At 36.3% G+C, this 25,825-nt stretch overlaps 1 protein-coding gene across 10 annotated transcripts in view; it reads right to left on the reverse strand.

The window, feature by feature from the left end:
- Window positions 1-25,825, reverse strand: part of LOC121321825 (calcium-activated potassium channel subunit alpha-1) — a 164,362-nt gene that overhangs the window by 55,143 nt on the left and 83,394 nt on the right. For all 10 annotated transcript variants that reach the window (XM_041261058.1, XM_041261059.1, XM_041261061.1 and 7 more), the window contains exons 6-14: window positions 21,167-21,242; window positions 19,902-19,977; window positions 19,088-19,258; window positions 17,395-17,486; window positions 11,077-11,187; window positions 8,640-8,745; window positions 7,103-7,185; window positions 5,969-6,038; window positions 5,682-5,837 (exon numbers count right to left, since the gene is read on the reverse strand). In XM_041261058.1, coding sequence (XP_041116992.1) covers window positions 5,682-5,837; window positions 5,969-6,038; window positions 7,103-7,185; window positions 8,640-8,745; window positions 11,077-11,187; window positions 17,395-17,486; window positions 19,088-19,258; window positions 19,902-19,977; window positions 21,167-21,242 — 941 coding nt within the window. The remainder of the gene's footprint in view (window positions 1-5,681; window positions 5,838-5,968; window positions 6,039-7,102; window positions 7,186-8,639; window positions 8,746-11,076; window positions 11,188-17,394; window positions 17,487-19,087; window positions 19,259-19,901; window positions 19,978-21,166; window positions 21,243-25,825) is intronic.

Below are 25,825 nucleotides of genomic sequence, written 5' to 3' on the forward strand. Positions count from 1 at the left end.
TTATAAAAGATGAAATCAGCATAAGGGTAATCACACTATAAACTGCATTGTACATTCTTGCGTGATATCCGAGAAATAAAGGATTGATCTTGCACAGTTTTCCTAAAGCTCCCAGTGAGACCAAAAGCACATAAAATATATTATTAATATTTCCAGAACCCCCCCCCCCCAACCAAAAAAAGCAAACAAACAAAAAAACAGCATTAATATATTAATATTGAGAACAATCTGATGCACATCTAACTGTCGGTCAATTTATAGTCTCAGAAAATTATGTAGTCTGTATGTCATAGACTTGGACTAAAAAGTACCAGACTTCAATCCATCTGTGCTATGAATAGGCACATTTCTATTTTGTTTTCACACTTCCAAAGAAACAAATGTGATCTTTGCCAAGTTGCAAATCGGGAATTATAGCAATAGCTTTAAGTATTCTATAACAATTGTTGACATATTAGGACAGGCAGAAAGTACAGGCATAGGACATAATGTACCAATTCATTTTTTGAGAGTTGGATTAGGAGTAGAATATGTAAAACATAACCCACAACAGGGTGTGCAGTAAGACAAGCCTTCAACCACCCAGGAAGTGCTGTAAGAATTGTCTTACCACACACCCTGGAGTGGGTTACTTCAATATAAAATGGCTACATTTTTTTTTTCTTTTTTAAATAATTACACAAACTAGCTTTAAGGAAAAAATATGAAATATATTAAGTATCTTTCCACTGTGAAAAAATAGCCCCTGAAGACTGTTTGATTGGACCATATATTTTGTACTTTTTTTATTTGGCATAAAAATTACATTGAAAATTGCCATTTATATTAACATTTTCGAGATTAAATGGCATTTGTGAATTGAAAGTAGACTGATTTCCCACTTCTGAGGGAGAATTAATGGAACAGCCAAACACTGCACTGCACTGGCACTTGAGGGAGGGGCTTCGAGTGTTTTTTTTTTGGGAGGGGGGGGTTGTAGGAAATGATCCTACTCGGGCTTTGTAGTCTTCAAGAGAAGCGGACCAATAATTTCTGAGGCTGTTTTCACACCGATGGCCGGCAACTGGCATAATTTTCCTAGATTGTAAACCAGCATTAGATGACATGTGGACTAAACGACTTATGTGTCAGTTTGTACAGTGCTGCGCTCCTTCCTGTCCGAGCACAATACAATTCAATTCCGAACCCTTTCGACAGACTGTTGAGTGATTTTAATGCTGTTTCAGTTGTATGTTGACATTTTTACCCACAGAAACACTGCTTAGATAATTGTTACTATTAAGGTGTAGTAATATTAATAGAACAAGTAAGTAAGTTGGTCTGTGATGTCATAGCCATGTAGTAAGACAATTATTATCGCACGGTCATGTCATCTTGTTCAGCCAATCACAGCACTTAATTTATCCAAGCCATTTTATAATTAATTCTCTCGGTTTTAACATGGGGTAATTATGAACAAGTGTAATAATATACAACATGTCTTGAGCATGTGTTCTATAATATTGCACTGATAGAGCTGGCTTTTTAACAAAAATAATGAAATCTCAGAAGGCTTAGTGTCATGCTTTTGTCAATAATTACCACTGTATTTGCCTCTATAATGGATACAGGCTTTCATGAAAAAACTTATTTTTTAAACCACAAGTGGTATACAGTGTTCGCTGATAACAAACTAACACTCTCCTTGTGAATAACTTGGGTTTCTTTTTGGGTTACTATCAACATGCTCACTTGAAAGCTGTATTTAAAAGAAGCCACAGTGCAACAATCTACTACATCTCCTAATTCAACATATGCATAAACACCATATTTACATTGATTTGGGTATACACTTGAAGTAAAAACACAATACAAGATGGCTATGCTGAAATATTTGGGTAAGTAGTTCTGATGTTTTTGTTTTCTATTGGGAGTCCAGAACTTGCGCAAATGAAGTTAACCATGACCTAGATCCCCATCACAACTTGCGGAAAGGAATATCCCTACCAAGTTTCATTGCAATTGGAGGCGAGATGTTCTAAATAAGTTTAGGAAGGCATTCCTACTCTTGTTACTGTTACTGGGAATGGGCAATACAATGTTTGACATGCAGCGGGTCTTCTTAAACCAACTCTAATTTGTCTTTCATTTTAAAATCATTACATTCCCATCAACCTGACATTCTGCTCCAGTGCAGGTTTGAAGCACAAATTATCATTGAAAAACCTGCTGTACAAAATAAATGTTCTTATACCAGAACTGCTTGGGATTTGGCATTGTGACAGGTACACCTATATTTTGTATTTGTTTTGTGATTTATATGCATTTTATGTTGTTGTTTTAGGTCGGCTGGGAGGGGTTAACTGCCTTTCTTGCTAAATCAATTTACGTGTATAATGTGCCTGAGCCCGACCGAATGATTGACAAGCAGTTAAGCTAAGGCACAGCTACATAAAAGAAGCAGGAATCTCTCAATCTGGGTTGGGTTGTTCAGAGGAGGAACGTAAGTGAAAAGACATCTAAATAGAAATAACAACAATAAATAGAAATAGAATAACAACACCAGCACAATACTTGTTTGCTTTATCATACCTGCTTGTTTTGGCCATTGTGCCACTTTGTTTGGTGTGCAGTGTTTTGTTAAAGTCTTTTGTTTGTTTGTTTTATTATTTAATAAATATGCACACAGAGATCATCCCGCAGTACTTGAGTTTGACATCACCACCAAGCCATCCTGCCACAGTATTAGTTTATATTCTCTAAATTACTCCATATGAATGTATACCACCCATCAGCCCAGATCTAAAGTCTCCCGGTTTGTCTAAATGCTCTCCAAAGTCATCTCTTTTACCAGTATTTTTTTTCTTGCTATTATTAGATAACTTGTTTTTGTTCAGCCCCAACTTTAGCCTTTACATTTCTTGTTCAAATTCCCCTTTTTAGAGAACTATTATGTTGGTATAATATGCCTCCTACTTATATTCTTTTTGACTGTTCGGTAAATTGTTACTTTAATGTAATTCATATGAATCTGTGCTTTATAAACATTTCAAATGTTTGGTTAGAAACAGCTCAGCTTTGTTCAATGTCTTGTTTGGGTTTCCCAATAACATAATGGAACTTCCCAATGTTCCTTTATCTGCTTGTATTCTAAAGGATTCCCTTATGGTCCACTTTCTACGTGCCTGTTCAAGTCAGCCACAATCGAAAGCTGTGAAGTGGGCTTTATTTACTTATTTAAGAATCACCACAGTATGTTTTCATTCTTGCATTGGATCAGGGGTCATGATATTATATCAGTACTATACATTTTCTTGAGATTCAGCAGTATTCCTTTCCCTTAAATCATGCTGGTAATATTTTGACTATAGCCTACTCTACTAGTTTCAATGCATGCTTAATCTAAAGACAGACGTATTAAGTGAAAGGGCAAGATGATTGCAGGACTTTATTACATTTTTTAGGGATGCTTTTCAATTCAATAGCACTTATAATGTAGCCCTTTGAAATGCCTCATTCCTGCATGTATTGCTATTATAGTTGCATGCTATAATACATTTAAGCTTTTTTCCAATCTTTTAATTTGTTGCCAAAAGCTAACAAAATAATCCATATGTTGCTATGCTATGAAATCAAAAGGCAAAAAAATGATTCAAATACAACATTTTGGTTTCCTGTGTTTGTTTTAAATTACATTTTGGGCAGACAGTTTGAATAAATCATACTGTTGCAAAGCCAGTCATAATAAATAAAGTCTGTTTCAATTCATCATTAATCTTGTACAGTTGGTTATGATTGACTAAATATTAACATGAGCATATGTTTTTGTTAAAAAAAAACATTTTGTTAAAAACTATTTTGAAATATGTAAAGTATGTATTTAAATAAAGCTTTCAAGAATCCCTTTGTTAGGATTTTTACTTTAATTTCTACATATTCCTTCTTTTTGGTAATAAAAATGCAGATGTCACCATACATACAATGTTTTTAATAACAATGCTGCCCCCACTTTTCTTAAAGAAGAACAAAATCCTTAAATAGTTATATACCGTGCCCATAACAACAAGTGAATATAGCAGTGTAATGCAAATTGCAAGAAAAAAAAAAAAAAAAAACTTTTGTTAGTTTATCATGTACTTGTTTTTTTTACGTTTACTAAAAGTCGATCTGCTCTGTTTCAACTTCTTTCAGAATATCTTTCCAGAAACTGTTGCCGAAATCAAAAGCTAAATCATTTATGCTTATCATTTAATCTTTCCCTTCAGAAAGCCCAAAAAACGAGGGAGTGCACCCACATCCATAGCCCGGGCATCACAGTAGAATAGATCTTTCAGCTATTTGGTTTGTGGCAGCAAAACTGGATGCATTTCATTAACGCTACCTAAACAGTGATTCAAAAACAGGGCAATAACTTAAGAGCAAGAACCTCTCACTCATACTGACAATGCATTTTTTACATTTCCAATGAAAAGGTTGTATTGGTTTAGAATACTGCCTTATGAAAATACATAGCTCCCTCGCTATAAGGCTCTGACAGAACGCTCGGACAGAACGCTCCTACAGCAGGTCCCCCAATTCCCTATACTAGTAATTCATGCAATATTTCTACAGTACCGGTGTTGTTCAAACTGTAAACAACTTCTCAGTCTAACTTCCGTTTCTGTCTCTCCCTTTTGATACAGTATCTGAACTGGCACTTTATAACACTTTAGAAATGTTAGGCCTATTACATGGTTATCTTTCCTAATGTATTTAATTTTTTTGCAGTGACAGGAGCTGTGGCTTTCTCGGGGAGATTGATGCTTCAGCTTCGCTTCAGCCCCGCTCCAGCAGCCGAACCTGGGGCGAGCCCATTCCCTCTTCCCCTCTTCCAACCCACTCTCCTTCTCACACTTGGCTTGCTTGTTTGTCACTTTGACCTGAACTGCCGACTGCCGTTTAGCCAGGCTATTTATAGTTTAAAAATTGCTAATTAAAATGATCCACGAGTGGGAATGTTACCTTTTTCTCTTTGTAAAAAATAGTGTTGATTACATGGTGCTTTATGCATAGTTCATGAAAGTTATGTTTTTGCTTCACTATTTTTGCATTGTAGAGAAGGAGTTATTTTATTTTGTATTTCAGTCAGATGTGTGTTGTTATGTGTCCGGCAGTGCCCCCCACCCCCTCCCCCATTTATAACACACTTTGGTTATAACGCTTATATTGTGTGTGTCCCGAGACCCGTGTTTTAGCCAGCGAGCGCTATACTGCAAAACTGTCCTTAGCTCAAGAATAGATTTTAGGACTTGAGTTAAGAAAAATGAGTTATCTTGTTGGATTACATAATTCTATAAAATGAACACATGGTCCACATTTTAATTCTTAGTAAGAGGTCTGCTAGGCAGTATATTTTAAAGCCAAACCAGTCATTTCTATTATTAACCACAATGAGTTAACAAAGAACCATATGAAATATGTTACTATAATGACAAATTTGTTTCGGGATAAACATGTCGGTTGCCTAAAGAAGAATATAGCTTTGAACAATCATTTCATGGCCATATGTACACCAAATGCAATTAACAATGCATTTCAGAAGGAATTTGATTGATTAATGTGTAGTACTTCTATAAAGTCTGAGTTAAAAGTTGTGCTTTCTTTTCAAAACCAATGGCAACACAGATGCCTGGTTGGTAAATCAAAACAAGAAGAGACAATACCTTGATACATGACCTCATGGAGAAGAGGTTGGCTAGCATTGTGGAGAGGCCTTGAGCCAAACAGCTTTGGGCTATGAACCCCAGTTTAAGTTCAGCAAGGCAGATTGCATCATCCCCCTCTTTCCAGTTCCAACTTGGAATGTTTAACAGATGGGCCTGAACGAGTAAATGAAGAATATTATAAATCACTTTTCCACAAACATTGCTTATTTAACATAGTTAAACTACTAGGATTAAATAAATAAATAAATAAACAAATGCAATATAATAAAACCAGAAGCTCTCACCTTATTATGGTACTGTAACATCTGTGTGATGATTCGTATCTTTGGATGATAATTTTTAATAGAAATAACCCTACAAATTAAAAAAAAAAATTAAAAAATCACTTTTTATTTAACTCCCACATTTGATAGCATACCAACAATACATTATCAAAGAAAAAAAAAAAGCTTTAAAAAAACCCCAAAAAACATTTATCAACCTGTTTGTGCCTGGATGTAATTCCAAAAGCGAGGTATTTTTGAGACATGACACTTTATTGGCAAACTGGTACAACAGACTTGTATTATTAGTGATCATATCAAAATAAGGTCAACTGTTTTGCTAGAAGAAAAGCTGCACTGGCAGACTCTGTTGCCATGGGCCTTGTATAAAAAAAATGGAGAATGTTAGCAAAATTAGAACATCTCCCAGTATGCTATATATCCAAATGTATATGGTCATGTGGTGTGTTGTGATCCAAGCTGTTTGACTTCACAAGGGTGGCCCATGCAACTGGTTTACCTCTCAATGTACTGTATTGACCAATGTGTTCTCTAAAATAGTCACCCTGGATATTCCACCAGCAGAAAGTACAACTCTGGTTGTACAGGGATCATGATGGCTCAAATCTGTGATATGCTATATTAATATAATATATTAATATAAGCTATAAATATTACTACAGCAACTGTAAGTAAGGATAAAATAAAGTAACTTTAAATGCGTTTTTTTACAAGAAAAACAAGGTTCTGGTAACACATATTACTAGCACAGGAAACCTATTCAATGAATTAATCCCAATCGCCTCTGCCATACAGCTCAAGCAGACAGTAAACAACAACATGTAGTGCTCACACTTCAGCGGGTGATCAAAGTACTAACTTGAACCAAGGGGATGCACTTGGCTAAGGTGTTCCAGCTTGTGACCTCCTGGTAAAAAAACAACTATAAGATGTACTTCACAACAGGCAGATTCCATGTGCTCACTGTGTTATCCACACAGCACTAAGTTTATGCAATTCTGTGATCCTATACATTGGTTCTAATAGTTTTTGCAGCATAAAGTAGAACCCCAGTATACACCATTTTAGACTTCTAGGTGCGATAGAGCAATCAGCATCCAAACATTTGGTGCAAGCATTTTCAAGCTGTCTCACCTCATTATGTTGGAGGCATCTTCAGCATCAGGATCTGGACAGTATTTATTAGCGAGGATTAGACATGCATCTGCCTGCTCTATCTGAGAATGAAAAAAAAAGAAGTAGTGTTAATAAAGCTAATTGTTTAAGAACCTAAAATAGCACACAATACTGTAACGATTTAAAGTGATTGCTGCCAACAAAATAGTTCCATCAATTTTCTCTGTCATTAATATCCATTCATTATATGTAGGTCTCAAATGTGTAGTTTTGACAAACCATGGACACAAACACCTGACTACAAAAAAACAGCAGAGGTCAGTAAGATAGGAGGTTTGAGCATCGTTTACTCAATGTAAGATTACATTTCAGCAGTGGTGAGGTCACAGGTCGACCACCTCTATTAGTGCTAACCCTAACCCTAACACTAAACTTACACTGTAGGTAGCCAATTTATTTAATGAGAGAGGTAGTTGACAAAAAGCTGAATCCCACATTCATGATACAGCTGGGTAACTCAAACATACCTGTAGTGTTGTTTTATTGCACTAATTAACATTCCTAAATCCTTTACCAATAATGTTTGGAAACACTGGATCCTGATACATTGTATTTAGCACCTGTATTCAAGGTCTTGTAATTAATTTTCTTCTATTGTTATATATCAGGGGTAGGCAAATGTGACAGAGACTTATTGACTTATGATTATTGGTGATAAATCTCCCTCCCGACCTGTGAGGGCGCTGTGTAAAGGGTAGAGTGCCCTGGACTGGATGGCCAGAAAATTCATTCCCAGGGTTAGGCGGAAGTCAGCCATCTAGAAAGGGGGTAGAGCTACAGTACACTAAATCATCAACCTGGAAGGGAAAGATGTGGCAGCCACAGATTGGAGGAGTGGTTGCAAACTTGCAATCGTTAACCGAGGGGGCGTGATTGGCGGTATATAAAGGGGAGGTAGCGAGGTGATCTGTTCCTTTGTATGGTTAAATACTGAACTGGAAGGAGAACATAAAATATATCGTGAGTGTTGTGTTTGTTTTGTTTGCCTAAAATCTACTTGTTTGTTAGTATTAGATGGCTTACACAATCCGGAGCTGTCACTACAGGCCAGCACTAAAACCAGAAACACTGCACCTTGATCATGATAAATTGTATTTGCACCACAAGTACTACAGCACTCACTTTGGACTTGTTTTGTGTATTAGTTGTGTGTAAAAATACTGTGAACATTATTTCGGGACTGAACCCGTGGATTTAACGGAGCAATATGCATCACTGTGTATTGCATGTTCTCTTTATTGTTTACTATTGTCATCAGACTTTATAAAATTATGGATTATAAATAAACCATCATTTCATCAGTATATTGTTGTTTGTCATTTTCTTGAGCACTGCATCACCTCTACACCTGCACACTGCAAACCACTTTGCCACATTGTGAACATTAGGTGTAATTTCTTCAAAAACACCATGTCCACATTTTATGTCATTAGATTTTCTTGATTTTGTTCAAATACAGCACAGTACATGTATGCACAACAAATGTTATAATTACCTTCAATCTGGCTAAGTCATGGGGGTTCAGAACCGATCCCTGGTAAAATTCCACCTGAGTAAAGTGCCGCTTAAATAAGGCTTCCAGCTCAAGATTAGGGGAGATACTGAAATAAATCGTATGCATTAGTGCATTGTTTTACAACAAAATCACCAAACAATCATTATTTGGTAATCATGACGGCCAGGGTACTGCTTAAAGTGTTACTGAACAGGCCATAAACACAACCCATTCGTTACTTTTCCTAGCTTTCTGCCTTGTTGTACGTATTTGTGTGTGACAGGATAGCGTCACGGCTCGATGCAAAACATTCACCACCCCCTTGTGCAACGCATATATAGCTGCAATCAGCCACCTCCCCCTTAAATCACGGGTTGGTGGAGATGGTTCCCACACCTCCTCCTCTGGCTGGGGGCGGGGTCCCGGGTCTTGAAATAGGGGCACCCGTCTAACCCCTCTTGTAACTCCTGGGCTTTTATAAGGGGGCATCTGTTTACCACCGTGACTAACCCTGAGCTTCTGTAAAGGGGTGTCATTTAACCCCTTTTGTGACCCATGGACTTCTGTGAGGGGGTGCCCGTTTAACCTCCTTTCTATTCCCTAATCCTGACTTTTGCCCCCTTGGGACTCCTTTACAGAGGGTGGAAATGCTGTGCTCTCTGGCGATGGCAACTCCAGCAGTGGCGACACTGGTAGCTGAGATGCTGGGCTCTGGCAGTGGCGCTGGCAGTGGTGTTGGCAGTAGCACAGGCGCTGAGCCCCCTGGACGTGGATGCGTGGCTGGCTGTTGCTGTGCTCCCCTCAGCAGCAGGTGTAGCGTCTGCTGAGGTTGGCCTGGCAACTGTCCTGCTAACTCTGGAGCTGGTGGAAGCTCCTCCCCTTCTGGCTCTGAAGACAACAGCAGCTCCTCCCCCTTTTGTACTGGAGATGCAAAGGCCCCTCCCATTCTGACTCTAGAGACGGCAGCGGCTCCTCCCCCTTGGCACTGGAGACGGCAGCAGCTCCTCCCCCTTTTGTACTGGAGACGGCAGTCGGTCCTCCCTCTCTGGCACTCGGACAGCATCTCCTTTGCTCACCTCCGAGAATGGCCGTTCCTCCTCTTCTTTTGCGGAGGTGGCAAATCCTCTTCACCCTGAAGGGGGCAGCACACCGTAGGGTGCCCGGACTCTCCACAGGCGAGCCACCATCCTTGGAGCTCCAGGCCTGCAAGGAGAGTGTCCAAACTACCGCTCCAGATGGCTTCGGATGCAGAGAGGCCCATCTCTGGCTTTCAGGTAGGCAGCTGGTCTTTAGTTTTAAGATGAAGCCACTCATCCGGGGACTCCACCTCATCCCTTGCATATGCCGTCATAAGGCAGGGGTCTTCATATGGACACTCCTCTTGGTGGTGCCCAATTTCCAAACAAGCCCGCTAATGAAAGCACCTTCAGCTAGTAGACGCCTCTGATCCTGCCCCTACTTCTCTGCCAGTTTGTCAAATTTTTATTTTTTAACTGCAGTCCTGCTCCGAGCCTCTAGGGAGCACTATCACACTTCTAACACCAACTGTGACATGCTAGTGTCACGGCCCAAGCTGTTATCGGCAGGAAGAGAGACTCGGAGACAAGGAAGCTGAAGTTTTAAGCACTAGAGTGCACATTTAATAAACAAAACAAATAAACAGGAACAAACAAGCTGGTATGAGAACCAAAATAAAAAGGTTCAAACAAAACATTAAGTTGTAGGCTGGGCAATTGCATTCACGGCAAACAGTCTAAACACAGCAAAACACTCACCTAGTTCCCACCAGCAGACAAATTATTTTTTCCTACCTTTTATACACGTGGCCATTCTCCAATTAGCATCAATTACCTAACTGGGGAATGGCCACACCTGTGATTACAGACAGGGACAGATTTAACCCCATCCCTGCCAACCTTTTACCCTGCCACATCGTTCAATATCTTTTTGAACATTATCCCAATGATTTTTATTAACTTATCCCTGGTCATAAGTCAGCTTTGACGAGTTATGTTTATTTCATAATCAGTTATGCATTGGGTCTTCCTGTCAAAATGCCATTTGCTGCTGGAATGCAACCTGTCCAATCAGAAACAGGTTCAGAGGGGTAGGAACAGGTTTATGAACGTAACGTGTTGTGTTTAAAATCCTACAGCCTTTTCAGTAGCACTTTGATATAGTGGATAAAGTGTTTTTCATTACCTGAAAAGGCATATTCTAAGAAATATTTGATAAAATGTACAAATGACAAAAATAAATGTTCAGAGAGGGAAGAAAATATACTTTTGAGCAGTGCATTGAGATTTATGTTAGCACTGGTTCTCTCCAGCATGGGTCAGCAACACTTGTCTCAATCACCCCAGTGTGTGTATGTCTTTATGTAATGCACACATTATGCACACTGACTACAAAATACATGGTCAGACTGACTACTTACTTATGGAGAAAAACAATTTCTACATTGACATCATCCCTGTCCTTGTGCAGGAAGTCTTTGAGGAAGTTGGATACACTTTCAAGTGTGATGTGACCACAGACGACTATGTGCCTGTAAAAAAGAAGTGTAAAATGAAAGAGAAGAAAATAAAATACAGAGAACAAAGGTCATATAAATGTCTCAATACTTACTGTTATAGTGATTCATATTTATGCACCCCAATTGTTTCTAGTTCTGCTTTGACACCTTTTGCTTCTATTGAATGACTGGCCAGAGGCAGAAGTTCTGGGACAGTATAGTACAAGATTTCATTGACCAAGTGCAAACGTCCAATAAATCCTTGCATCTTGACATGGAGATTTCAATTTAACTGAACCTTTTTTTTTATTTTATTTGCATTTAATTTTTTACTTAAACCAAGTTGCGTTATCTACAAAAAGCCATCACTCTGAATAGCTGTTAGATAAGACTGCAATGTGATAGAACACATATATATATATATATATATATATATATATATATATATATATATATATATATATAATATCGCCTTTCATTACAGAAATCTCAAAAGCACTTTACAGAAAGATTAAAACAAACCTAAAAACAGTAATTACAAAAATGCCAGTTGATAAAAAATATAACTTTAGTCCATTTAAAAAGCTCAACAGTTTCACAGTCCTTCAAATGTTCAGGCAGGTTATTCCAGAGGCAAGGGGCCAGAGAACACAAGGCCTGATCACCCACAGTGTGCAGCCTTGTCCTCGGCACAAGCAGCTGGGCACTACTAGCAGACTGCAAACTCTGCTGTGACACATAATGACAGAGCATATCCTTAAGATAGATTGGGCCAAGGCTGTGTGAGGTTTTAAAGGTCAGCAGCAAGATCTCATAATCGATTCTAAATTTTACTGGCAACCAATGGCGAGATACTAAGACTGGGGATATGTGATCATGCTTTCCTGTTCTCATCAAAACCTGTGCAGCACTATTTTGCACAAACTGCAAAACTAACTACTTACTACTAACTAGTTTTGAAGAGACACCAGAAAGCAGAGCATTACAACAGTCCAACCTTGATGAAATAAAGACATGTATTAGTGTCTCAACATCAGGCACAGATAAAGACGATCTAAGGCGAACAATGTTTTGTAAATGAAAGAAGAACACTTTGCAGGTGTTCTTAATGTGAGCCTCAAAAGGACCCAAGCCATTCAAGAGCTTAAAAGCTGTCAAACAAAGGTTTGTCATGCCAGGGTCTCTGTCAGTTACATCCACAAGATATTAAAAGACATTCAGCTATGTGACTTATGCAGACCATTTTATACTTCATTTCCAGACTGCTTAATCAGCCAAAGAGTAGTTGTTTTTTTTTTTACAATTTAATTGTGCAAAATTGTATTTTTTATATATAAAATAAAATCAACCAATAGAAGAGCTGCATTTTCTCTGTGGTAGTCCAATCATAAGTGAGCAGAGGCGGGACAAACAGTTGAAGGTCTTGAGTAGGTTTAACCAATGGGAGATTCAAAGATCTGCGCCTTGTTATGCAGGTGTCCAATTATTAATGAGCAGAGGAGGGGCATAAATATGCTAAGGTAAACAGTGTAAGAATAGATGAATTTCACACGATATTGCTAATATTATAGAGACCATTGTTGAGAATTATATTGAGAACTTCGAAGTAATGTTTAGAATTGCTTTTTACAAATTAAAAAAAACAAACAATAAAAAAACCTACGATGGAGACATCGTAGCCGATTTGGTTACGAATCAATTCTCAAGAAGAACTTTCTCAGAAAAATTGGAGATTGTTAAAAAAGGGAGGTATACACCACAAATACCCAAACTGACATTAGGAAAGGAAGGGGTATACTAGCCACTTCCAAAATTCACACTATGAAAGGTACGCGTGGCTTACCGGTAGCTGTCAATTTAAAAAATTGCTAGAACTGTCTTTTGTTCAGTACAAAAAAGGCGATATGGCTACAGCAATCTAGGATGTCTATCGAAGTCAGCACAAAAACATGAGTTTTCCCAAAGTCACTTGCAAGCCACTGTAACACTCAAAACTTTTGGACAAATCTGGATTGATGTTCAACTGGATGAGCAGAAGCATAGGGATAACAATACATCGCAATGAGCAAGAAAACTGCAAGTGGTGAAAGAGAACACATGTTTTCCAAATAATGTTCCATGTTATATATTTCTTATATTTTAAAACTGCGATGTGGAACGGGCCTTGTAGATTTATATGGGAAAAAAATAAATATTACTGAATGAATTTTTAGTGCCACTCTTCATATAGAGTTGAATTAAACAAACAGTGACAGATTATGCAACAGCTTAGCTTGGATTTGGTACCAAACCAAATCTAGTATATTGATAGTCTATTTATAAAAATAAGAGTCGTCGACTAAAGCCTTATCTGCAAGTGACATTGCAACACAATGCACAATATAACCATTACATTACAAACTAAGAAAGCTTCTACTTGAGGACATTTGTTATATTTATGGCATAGTGTGAAAGTTGCAGTATAGTTGTTATATTTGCACAGTAAATATGAAATTGGTATTTCAAACATTGAAGCAGGAGGCAGATATAAAAAAAAAGAAAATTAAACGGAACTCACAATAGACAAGGCTTTATCAATTGCCGATGGGATTTCAATGTTTTTATCAGCAACAGTCTGTATATCAACTATATATGGTATTTGTTATTTATAAATAAATGTTTTGAAATTCCTGAGAATGTACTTTTTAAAAGCTTGGCGATGCCCTGCGATAGAGTTTAAATTTCACAGGGTAAGGGAAATGTAAATGTAAAACTACTGCATAATGACATTTGAAGCTGCTTATTGAAGAATGTCTTTGAGAGTGAATCTGAATTCCTACTCTCATTCCGGTACTACTGTAAATATTTGGGAAGCTTGTCTTGTTGGCAAACACAGGAGGGGGGTGGGATGTGGTTGATGGGCCTTTTGAAAAACAGTGCCATTTTTTTGGTTGCCAAAATTTGTTTTGGCTTTCCATGTCAACCAAGAGTAGCTTTGAAAAACAAGAAAGATGTGGGCTGGTTTATCACATAATAGGTCACATATGTTATGAGTTATTAAGCCACACTTTGGTTTCCTTCATTATTAGGACTGATGCCATTAACATTATACATCTCTCCTCATATACTTATAATATATCCCAATTGTATGTGAATGATGAAGGACATGAAACAGAAAATAAAGATACATACTACTATGTACTACTAATAGAGTAGTACTACTACCACTATTTGCAATAGCAACATCGTCACTCCTGTTCTTGTGCTTGAGATCGCTTGGGTTTTTGCTTACATACTTTACCTTAATGCATTTATTTAAACCGGTATGTTTCCATCAAATGCCTAAATGCAATCTGGCCAAGTGACCGTCAGCACAGAATGTGATTAGGCATCAGTAATCTTCATTTGAAAAAAACTAAATGAATAAACATGCCAATATCCAAAAGACCTTCAGCAAATCAAGAGAACAGCTATAATGTTGCTAATACGTGGTAATAGAATGCATTAAAAAGCCTTGAACAGCATTTCTTTAATACATTTAAATGCAGTGGCTATAAAAAAAAAAAAAAAAAACTGAATGTACACATTTTTAAGGATAGAGTGTGTAATATTTTTAAGACATGTAGGGTTGTTAAAAACCCAACACTCATATGCAAAACAATGAGCACGAACATACAACAAGCAGAAACACAGAACATGGGTAATGGTAACAGGCAGACTGGGGCATGCAAAAGGTTTTCACAATAAAAATGCACAGCAACACAGCCAAAAACCAGCTCCAACATCAGCACCACAGAATCAAAAACACCATTTTCCACTGCTCTGATCCTTATACAAGAACAGTAACACTATGCTTAATTTAAAATTTAGCTGGTTAAACAGCGCCAAGATGTCTTACCAAAAATGAGAATCCGATTACTATGATTTTATTCAAATGACTCCAAATCAATATTGCTGACCATCTTGACCAGATTTGGATCTTTCTGTGTTTTTTTTCCCCATTAATTTACTATGAGATGATACGGATGCATTTATTGCAGAAACAAAAGTCCTGCAATAACATTGTGGTTCAGGCTAATCTTCCCTGCCATCGAGGAAGAATGTTCTTACATACTGTGTTCCCTCAATTTAGTGCCGCAGCTTTTATTTTAAATTGATCAAAATGACTGTGGTGCTTAAAAGAGGACGGCCTTTATAAGAGGGTGGCATTTATTAATAATACTATTGATTTTCAAACGCTTATAATTGAACTAAAAACAAAACAAACAAAAAAAAACATCTATAAGAACTTCAGAAGGACTGCTGTTCTATACGTAGTTTATCTTGCATTTTCTTTCCGAACTGTACTACCATAAAATAAAATATGCTTACTATATGTGAGTACATTAGTTTGTAATTTACATACTAGATTGAGGCTCCCATCTCTTCGGGGGCGTTACATGTACATAGTCAGTGTTTCGCGTTTATTTGTTTACTGTGTGTGTGTTTTTTTAGTAGGGAAAGAAAAAATAATTTAATGTTTCTTTATTGATAGCGGCGTTTCTTCGAGGGCGGCCTCTATTATAATGCTGATATATGACTGCAGAGTCAGTACGAGGGCTGCGCCAAATTGAAGGAATACGGTAAATAATAAAGTATCTTTGAAAAAACTGACTTTACTCAGGAGCTAAAGCTTTGCGAATCTGGTCCATGATTTATTTGCGCAAGGGTTCATGTACTATATGGGAAGCTGTCTTTCTGTTCTTTTCAAGCAGGGACATGTGCCAATGGACTTAATGGACTACGTATTCTTTGTTAAATCAATAGAGCCACAATTATTCCAGTCATTATTATTATTATTATTATTATTATTATTATTATTAAGGCTGCTGTACTAGAGGCTGTGCAATGCAAATTACAACCACATGCCTCCCCCACCCTGTGAGAGGAAAAACTCAGTGGTTTTGACAACTTATTCTCTCAACACTAGACTCCAAAACAAAACTACAAATTTCAGCTAAACATAACAATCATCAATCTTGTTTTACTGATGGTAAAACAACAACATCAAACAAAAGAGTGGCAATGGCTTTTTGCTGTGTTTTTCCCTTAAAATTACACGATCCGATGAAAGGTCTACGTGACGAAAAAGCTTTCTTTAAACTATTTTGTCAGTAACTTCGAATCAACTAATCAAATCTAATGTAAACAAGGCATACCATGTGCTGATGACAGAGCCGAGTTTCAGTCAGGAAGTGGGTGGGAGTTCAGAATAGGTCACTTAAACATTAAGAATAACTCACAAAAGAGACAAAGGCTACAAAAATAAGGCAAGTGTTACAAAGATCATCTGGCATGCAAGCCAAGAGCAATTGAGAGGCTGCAATCTCAGTTGTGGCACAACAGGGAATCAGGGTGTGGGGGCTGACTGAAGATCAAGGCCACGTTAATGTAAAACAGAACAAAGGGAAATGAAACAGTGGAGGTAGACAAGACATTTACTCTATGCTGGGAAAAAAACAACACCCACGAAAAAGTCACGAGACATCAAGACATATAGAACTTGAACATGCAGGAAATCAAGTAAACTAAAACAGACGCACCTAATGAAAAGAACTGACTCTATATGCCAAAGTATGCAAAACAAATGGAAGCCTACAATAAATCACGAAAAAAAAAAGAAAATATAGATTCCAGGTTGTATTTTTGTGAATGCCAAAGATTAGGGCAACTGAAACTCTTTGAATGCCACATTTTAGCATTAGGGTTCTCATGACTATCTGTAGAAAAATGAGCACACCAACAACTTCCAAGAAATGTCAAGTGACTTTTTAAAGAGCAGCAAAAAAGTGTGCAGCTTAAACACAAGCAGTAAACTATAGCATGGGATATACATCAGTCATGAAAGCTCTATTATGTATGAACTGAAAATGCAATAGCAGGATGTTTTTAGAACATAAAAGAACATGACATGCCTTACAATGGCCAAGGTCTCCAGTCATACCTGTAGTGTGAATTTTCACTGACATGGAAAATATTCCCGCGAGTCAGTCATCCCTAACGGACTTCCGTCACACAACCACACCTTGTTTGATTTTGACTTACTTTCTGCCTCGGGTTGAGTTATAAATCCCTCCGTATTTCTTCCGATTAAGGATGAGAGCAGCAATTTCTGGCACGTAGCGAGCAAACATGGCCTACATGCATGAAACAGAAAAAGAAAATGGCATGCAGAGAGTGTTCTACTGCGGCAGAGGCAGCAGAGCCTCATGGAATACTTACTTTCTTCCATTAACCGCACTATAGGAACCACCATATTTCTTGCGGTTTCCTATTAATTCTATGATTTCAGGGACGTAGCTGGCAAACATGGCCTAAGGAGGAGATAGGAGACAGAAGAAAAGACTAAAAAAGATAGGCCAAGGAAGGGGGTACTAGATTTTACCTTAAGATCTGAAAATGCAAAAGAATTAGATCTATCTATCTATCTATCTCTCTCTCTCTCTCTCTCTCTCTCTCTCTCTCTCTCTCTCTCTCTCTCTCTCTATATATATATATATATATATATATATATATATATATATATATATATATATATATATATATATATATATATATATATATATATATATAAAGTATAATGATTACTAGAATTGGATAACATATATTAGTTGGACCGAGGAAAATGGCTCCGGGGAATAATAATAATAATAATAATGTCTACAAAGTATTTTGTAGTTGTGTTAAACATAAAGATAATAAAAAAGGTATTATTCTATTAATTAATATTGTACAAGAATAATCTCTGATTCTAAAAATAAATAAATAAATAAATAAAATAATAATAATAATAATAATAATAAAAGCATGTTTTATGCAAGGACAATTACCCAGTTTTTAAAGACAAAAAAAAGGATTTAAAAAAGGATTCACACAGGTGACTCGTGGTCATTCTGTGGTTGAAAAAAAAAATCTAAAAGGTAATGAAGAGAAACCGAAGTGCCATGTTTTGTCCAACAAACACTTAGGCTGTGCCAGGTTGAGCCAAAGAGCACAAACTGATGAGACTTAGCAGCAACTCAGATCAATGCATTTGTGAACTTAAGAAGCTTCTATTTCAACTAGAGTTTTTTTTTTTTATGTTTTATTTGTAGAGAATGCTTAAATTGCAAATATGAGTGATGGCCTAAGGATAACAATAGCAACACTTAAATCACCCTACAGTAAATAACGACAATAGGTTGCTTTCGAGAAGAAACAATTCAAAACATTTCAAAATGTATTACAAATGATGTCTGATCTGATAAAGAACAGACATGCAGCTTTTGCTTAAAAAAATATGTATGTTTCAAATTTAAACAGAAATCTGTGGCAACTGTAGCAACTATGAAAACAGTACGAAACAAACACTTGGTATGAATCAAATCAGAAAATGTGTTTTTAATGTAATCTTATTTTCTGGAGTTTATATAAACCCTCCAGTTAATGATGATGAGGATTTTTTTTACTGTTGATTTCATTCTGATTTCGGACGGCTCTGTGGTGCATCCTCCTGTCACAGTGTTTGTTGGAATTTGGGTAAGGACACAGAAGGGCTGGGACTCCAGAAACTGCACAGTGCTTTAAAAAAATAGCATAAACATTATAAAGTGATATAAAAAATAGTATTCCAGTTCTTTAACTGTACTTGTAAACACATTGTTTAAAATTAAACTAACAGTTCATATGTTTAAAACAATCCAGAGCCATTAATCTTGAGCTTGTCAGGTCAACAATTATAAACTTACAAAACAATGTAAATTGCAATCAAATCCAAGGTATTGGATCATTGTTTTTTAAACAGTGTGAATAAGTACTGATGAAAATTAGTGAAAATGAAATGAGTGTCCAGCAGCTTTACTAGGAACACAATGAACTGAATATGTGATGATGGTGATGAAATGTAACACCAATTAAGAAGAAGAAGGATTTTTACCAGACCACCGAGGATGAAGAAGACCATGAAAAGGCGTCCAAGAGTGGTTTTTGCATAAACATCTCCATAACCGACAGTGGACATAGTAACCATAAGTAAATAGACACATTCCCAATAACTAAGTGGTTGGGAATTTTGGAAGTTTTCCCAAGGGTCTCCTGAGTTTTCTACCTGCAACAGACATCAAGAAATATCCAGAATAATAAATTAATGTCTATTTTCAGAATATAAATGTTGAAAACCCTCTTTTTAAATGTCATTACATTAAAGCCACATTTTAGTTGACAACAAAACAAAATGAATGTCATAAGATTTGCATGTACTAATGTTATAGAACACTCTAGATCAAGGTATTGAGATTTTAATGATACTATTGCAAGGAATGACGAGCAAAAAGATTTACCCCACCAGATTAAAAAAAAAAAAAAAAAAAAGCAATGGTAACACCACCATCTAGTGGTATGTTTTGTTATTTCAATAGTTATATTTATTCTATGTGCTCCAGTTACAAAATACCTCAAATATCACTTTCTAAGCTTGTTTTGTTCCAAGAATTAAGTGTGTACAAATGTGTTTTTTTTTTAAACCGATTAAATAAATAAATAAATAAATAAATAATATATTATCAGTATCAAATTGTATTCAGGACATGGATTAAGGTTCAGCTAGTTTAATTAAATAATTTAGTTCAAAACTGACCCAGGAAAATATTATTGAAAACTATTAGTACCTGTCATTAGTGTGAAAAGTGTGATGTTGGAGAGGTTCCATTAGTGGTAACATTGTGCCGATGCTTTTGGCTCCATGTACTTACCAAATGAATGAATCCTGCCGCCGTGAGCCATGTGCTTATAAATATTGACAGCAGGTTAACCAGTTTGATGGAATTACTGTAAAATAAAGAACACATATAAACAGATATTAGGAACATGGAGGGGCGGGGGGGAACTACACCTTGTTTTCTCATGTCTATAAAATGGACTGAGATTCTTTTGGGAATATACTATTTTATGGCGGTGGGTAGCAAAAATAGTAAATAGTATGCAGCTTTAGAAGCTAATATGGGAGAATATGTCCGGAGTCAGGGAGAGGATGCACCTCACAAGAAGTGGACAAGGTTTGGAAATATGCATATTTTTTCTTGGAAATTATCCAAAAATTTAAAAGTAGAGTTCCACTCCATATATTGATAATGAGTAGCACAACAGTATGACTAGTTTTAATAGCATTTGTTTGATTGATTCCCCACTCATGTCAAAGGCTTTTCCTCACTGGTAAAGAGGAAGGTGAAAATATTTTCATTCTTCATGGCAGCACAACTTGAACAATGTTTTTTTTTTTCTTTGTATCTGTGCCTTTTCATTGAAAAGCTGTGCACTATCCCCCTCTCCATCAGTTTAGATTGAGTGAAGGGATTCATCTAAAACATTTTGTTGAGCAAAAATCCTTCATTCTGAGCTGCAGGAAAACTCAAACCGTACGGTTATACAGGATCATGTTTTGAGAGTTTAAAAAGGAAAGAAAAGAATTATAACACACACACACACACACACACACACACACACACACACACACACACACACACACACATCAAGAGACCTCTTGATTTGTCATCAATTTATTAATTTAAAAGCTGAAGTAATAATAATAATAGTAATAAAATAAGCAAAATCTGATGCATTTAAGAATTAGTTTTTTTTTTTTTTTTTTTTTTAATTCACTAAAACAAGAAACTGAAGTTGTTACAAAACAATATAAACAGACTAGCACGGAAACTATTTTAAAACATAAATTCACTGTAGCTTACAATAAATACCGGCAGCATTTAACTTTATATAAATTCCACTGATGTTTTCCCCTAGAGGTGCTTGGTTGTCCCTCTTATTAAAAGCACTCCAATAAAAATATAGTGGAACGAGGTTGTGATCACAAGTGTACATCTTTAAGAACAGCACCATAGTTAAGATCATTAAAATATGCTCATTATGTTCATTTGAATCACATGCCTTGAATGCCAGCCATAACCATGACTTCTAAAAGCAAGATTTACAGTATTACAAGACAAACCAGAGTACTTACCTAGTTTTTAAGATATTTAAAAACTGTAAAATTTCTGAGAACTGTATTAATCTTAATGCTCTCAGAAACCTCAAACCTGTATAAGAAATAAACAGAAAGAAAAAAAAAGCACAGAATACACATTACAAATCTAAATACAAATATGCATACCTGAATTTATGCAACATTTATAATTTTAGTAACATGAAAATACCTTTAAACCGGTCATCCATATTCAATAATTTGATTACTTTCATGTACAGCTATGCTCAGAGAATACTCTTGAATAATTATAAAAACGTAGATTTTTGTGTGTTAATAGTAGCCGTTAGCAACACTGTTACTAGACAACATGAAAATTAAAAACTACTAATGAAATAAACTGATAAGCCAAACACTAAATAAATTATGCCTGTTGTTTTCTTATTAGACTTCTCTTGAGCTCTCTGTAAAAACTAAAGCATCTGCTCTTCTAAAACTTGATTACAAGAGTATAAGAATGAGAATAAATGAGATGAAACTCCAGATTAAAAACATTAGCTTGTGAAAGAATGGGATTGAACTGGTGCCTCCAGTGACGTAAACCTTAAATATGTAACCATGTTACATCAGTAAATTTCAAGGGCAGTTTTATTTAGGTCTGAGGAAAAAAAAAAAAAAAAAGGAAAAGCTCTTAATATCCTGACAGACATAAATACAATTTATTACTACAGTACCACACAAAAATGTTATGCCTAACCTAAACTCACCCTTGTTCCAGCGATAGCTAGTGGAAGTCATCTGTGTCATTTTTATCAAATAATTGTTTAAATGTGTGTTAACATTTACACAAGCAGGTAATTTGTTTCTTTTAGTATTACAGATTATTATTTAGAGGATGCACTGTTATGTAAAAGTAGGTATCCATGTATCTCTAATCAAGATTTAAGAAATTTAAAATATATATTTTTAAAACGAAAGAAGTTCATATGCCTTATATATATAATAGCCTATATATATATATATATATATATATATATATATATATATATATATATATATATATATATATATATATACACATACACACACACACACAACAGTATTTAGTAAAGATTAATATGCAACATAAATAAAAGTTGCATTTGCAATCCACTTGAATGATAACATTTAGAAGATACAGTAAAATATGTTACATCTCTATAGATAAAGTAATGTATGCATACCATTATACCAACTATTCTTCATCCAAATATGGATCAGTCAATAACAAAACAACCCCCATCCAGAACAACTCTTATGCACTCATAAGTGCTTCTTATAAACAAACCTTACCCCAGTAACTGACCACATTGCAACAAGAATGCCTAAAGTTATCTTGTTCTTCCTTCTCTCCACTGTGCACATGTCCAGCCTTGACCCGATACCCATTCTGAAACAGGTCTCCACATGATTTCTTACGTCTTCTGGTGCTTCTAAGTGTTTCTGTACGGGTGCCACCATCAGGGCCACGATACACTAAAATCTTGCTTGGAATCATAACTGCAGAAATGTACTTTCAGAAACGCTGCTGCTGATGATGAAAATGCCTTTCCTATTAAACATCACAATCCACATTGGCAAGACACATCCTGTCCTTTTTTCCTGTTCAACCTGCTTCCTCTACTGCGTGTCAGATAAGATCACCAAAACGACAAAACACGCAAAAAACGAATGTATTGTCATTAGAGACCTCAGATTTAACACGAATCGTCATGCCACTCCAGCTATGATCACCAAAGCTTAAAAAGCCCTTTTCCATTAGGATATTACACCATAAGCTCCTTTAGGAATCACCTACTCAGAAAGACAAAAACCTGACATCAAAACTAGAGATTCAAACTAGAACGAAATATTTCACAGTAGACACCGAAATGTTATTTTTGTCAGCTCTATCACCCCATCCTTAATCTGCAGGCAGGATCCGGACAGATTCTTATTTTCCAATTTGTTACCAGCAAGCAAGTCATTTATTTATTTATTTTTTGTGCTAAAGCTCAAAATCTCTTACAATCATTGGACTCTTCTAGGGATTAAGAGTAGCTGAAATGGAAAAAAAATCCAAATTAATCACAACTGCTGTGCTAGATACTGGATTGCTTTGTTGTTTTGATGCATAAAAAGCAATACCATGAAACCAAGCATTTTCTATTTTAACATTTAACGGGACATAACTAGTTGGAACTAAGCACTGTAAACTGTACCAATCTGAAGTGATGACATCAGAAAGCCAAAAGCAGAACATAAATACAATTAGAATTCATACATTGAAGGCATATTAAAAGACCAGTCAAGTGTTGCCAGTAAATTAGCTGTTTCTCGTGTTACAGTACTTAGTGGTCTCAAAACATTTGCTTTACTATTATGCCAATGATAATGTCAGGACTATAAAACAGCGGGACTTCTACATCAACTGCCCAAATGAACAGTTTATTTAAAACTGGACAAGTTGTTCCAAAGACATAGCCATCAATAGATTTGAATACCAAGAAACAGTAGGACTCCATGACCTACCATTCATAGCATTTACAGCATTTAATGTAATTGAACTGAAGTTTGAAACTGAGCCAATCACTCGTCAATAATCAGTACCGTATAATTTATGTGCGACAAACATACAATACATACGTGTGGGTGCCTCCGCCACATCTCCATAGCCAGAGATCCTTTACACATAATATTTATCATCTTTTATGTAGCATCTTCAAGACATTTCAAGAAAATGTCAATTTTGATAAAACACTATTAAATGCTATTCATATTAACAAAAGGGGGTGCATTTAATGCTTTAATGATTTAGAACAACTGAGGTGACTTGACTAAGCAATTGTCATCCACAGACTTTCCACATATCTTGCTCTAGGATGGCAACATAATATAGGCCTACATTTCAGCAACTTTTAAAAGAATATTGTTTTGTGAAAACCATTACCATTAAAGTTACTGCTGAAATAATATAAGGAAGGCTACTTAATGATAACTGTTGAGATGCTATGAAAAGTCATAAATTTGTTATAATGTTTTAGTGGACCATATTTACAAAGCTTTGCTCCAGTGCAAAGTTTGCACCACTTTCTAAACTACACCTAAACAACCTAGGGTGTTAAAATAAGGGCTCCTATATTCACCCCATTTGTTTCTTGTTTGTTATGTAACATTACAGTGTCCCAGAAATGTGTATCCCTTAATTAGACCATTTTGCTACACTGACCTTTCAAGACTTTATTTTAAGGTTCTTCAAACCTGAAAACATTACATCCTCTTTTTTTTTTGTTTTACTGTTACACTACCTATTCTGTATAACTAGTTGATACTAGGTTTTGTAAAGGCTCACAGTTGGTATTTAGAAGAATACAAAGGAAGTATTAAAGCCAAATCCTTGATGGGCATTACATCTACATTGCTTAGCAAAGTTTAAAACAGAACGCTACCTAAAAGAGCTGTATAAAAGCATCACATGATTACTTTCTGTGAATGACTTCAAGACAGTCAAGCAGACACTAGATGGTGCTAAAACTTTTAAAACTTCCAGGTCTTACGCATTATATATATATATAGAGAGAGAGAGAGAGAGAGAAAGAGAGAGAGAGAGAGAGAGAGAGAGAGAGAGAGAGAGAGAGAGAGAGAGAGAGAGAGAGAGAGAGAGAGAGAGAGACACACGCACATACACTGGCAGTCAAAATTATGGGGACATCTGTAAATCCTACTAAGAAAGGAAAGCTATATATAAACCACTGGCTTATGTAAAAGTTTATTATCCATTTCAAAGGGAAATAGAATAGAGGATAAGTCCCTTCTCAGTCAGGCTCCAGACAGCTTTCATAACTTGAACTTATCGAGACATGAGTATCTGAACAATCAGCTGCTGTCTCTTTAAACTGTGAGTCTGAAAGAGAGTAGAGGAGGAGTGTACGTTAAGTGAGTTACCATGGTTTTAAAGAAAGAGATCACATGGAAGGGCATTCTAAGAGGGAAACTGCAAGAAAGGTCTTGTTTCACGTAATGGGAGTGCAGACCGTAAATCAACAGATACAGAAAAATTGGTAGCTATGCAAACAAAAGTTGCAGAGGCAGAAAGAAGAAAACTAAAAGAGCAGACAGACTGACTGTTCGAAAGTCCAAAGCTAATCGTTTCCTAACCAGCACACAACTTGCTGCCGAGTTCAATTCCACATCAAATGTCACCATATCAAAAGAAACATTAAAGAGACTTTTAGAAGTTGGTATGACGGGAAGAGTTGCAGCTCAAAAACCTGAGACAAGGAAACCATCAAAAACATCTAGAATGGGCACGAAACCATAAAAATTGGTCAAAAGAGCAATAGAGAGGAGTGTTATAGACAGCTCAATGTATGTTTGAACTTTTCCGCTCCAAGAGAAAAGTATGAGAAAAAAAAAGAAACTGCCAAGAGTTCATCAAAATGTTGAGTAGGATCTAGGTGGTAAAATGAAAGTTTGGGGTTGTTGTGCTGGTGCACATACAGGAGAGATAATATTTGTTCCAACACTGTTCCAAATTGTTTAATTGAGCCAATTAAACCTTCATCCAGACCCTGAAGTAATTAGTTTCTCATTTTACCTGTTAAACCTGGAGTGGGATGGCCCTCCAGGACTGTGATTGCACAGCCCTGGCCTAGAGTACATGCAGCTGTGATTGCTAAT

Source organism: Polyodon spathula, chromosome 10 (assembly GCF_017654505.1).
Source record: "Polyodon spathula isolate WHYD16114869_AA chromosome 10, ASM1765450v1, whole genome shotgun sequence".
Classification (NCBI taxonomy): domain Eukaryota; kingdom Metazoa; phylum Chordata; class Actinopteri; order Acipenseriformes; family Polyodontidae; genus Polyodon; species Polyodon spathula.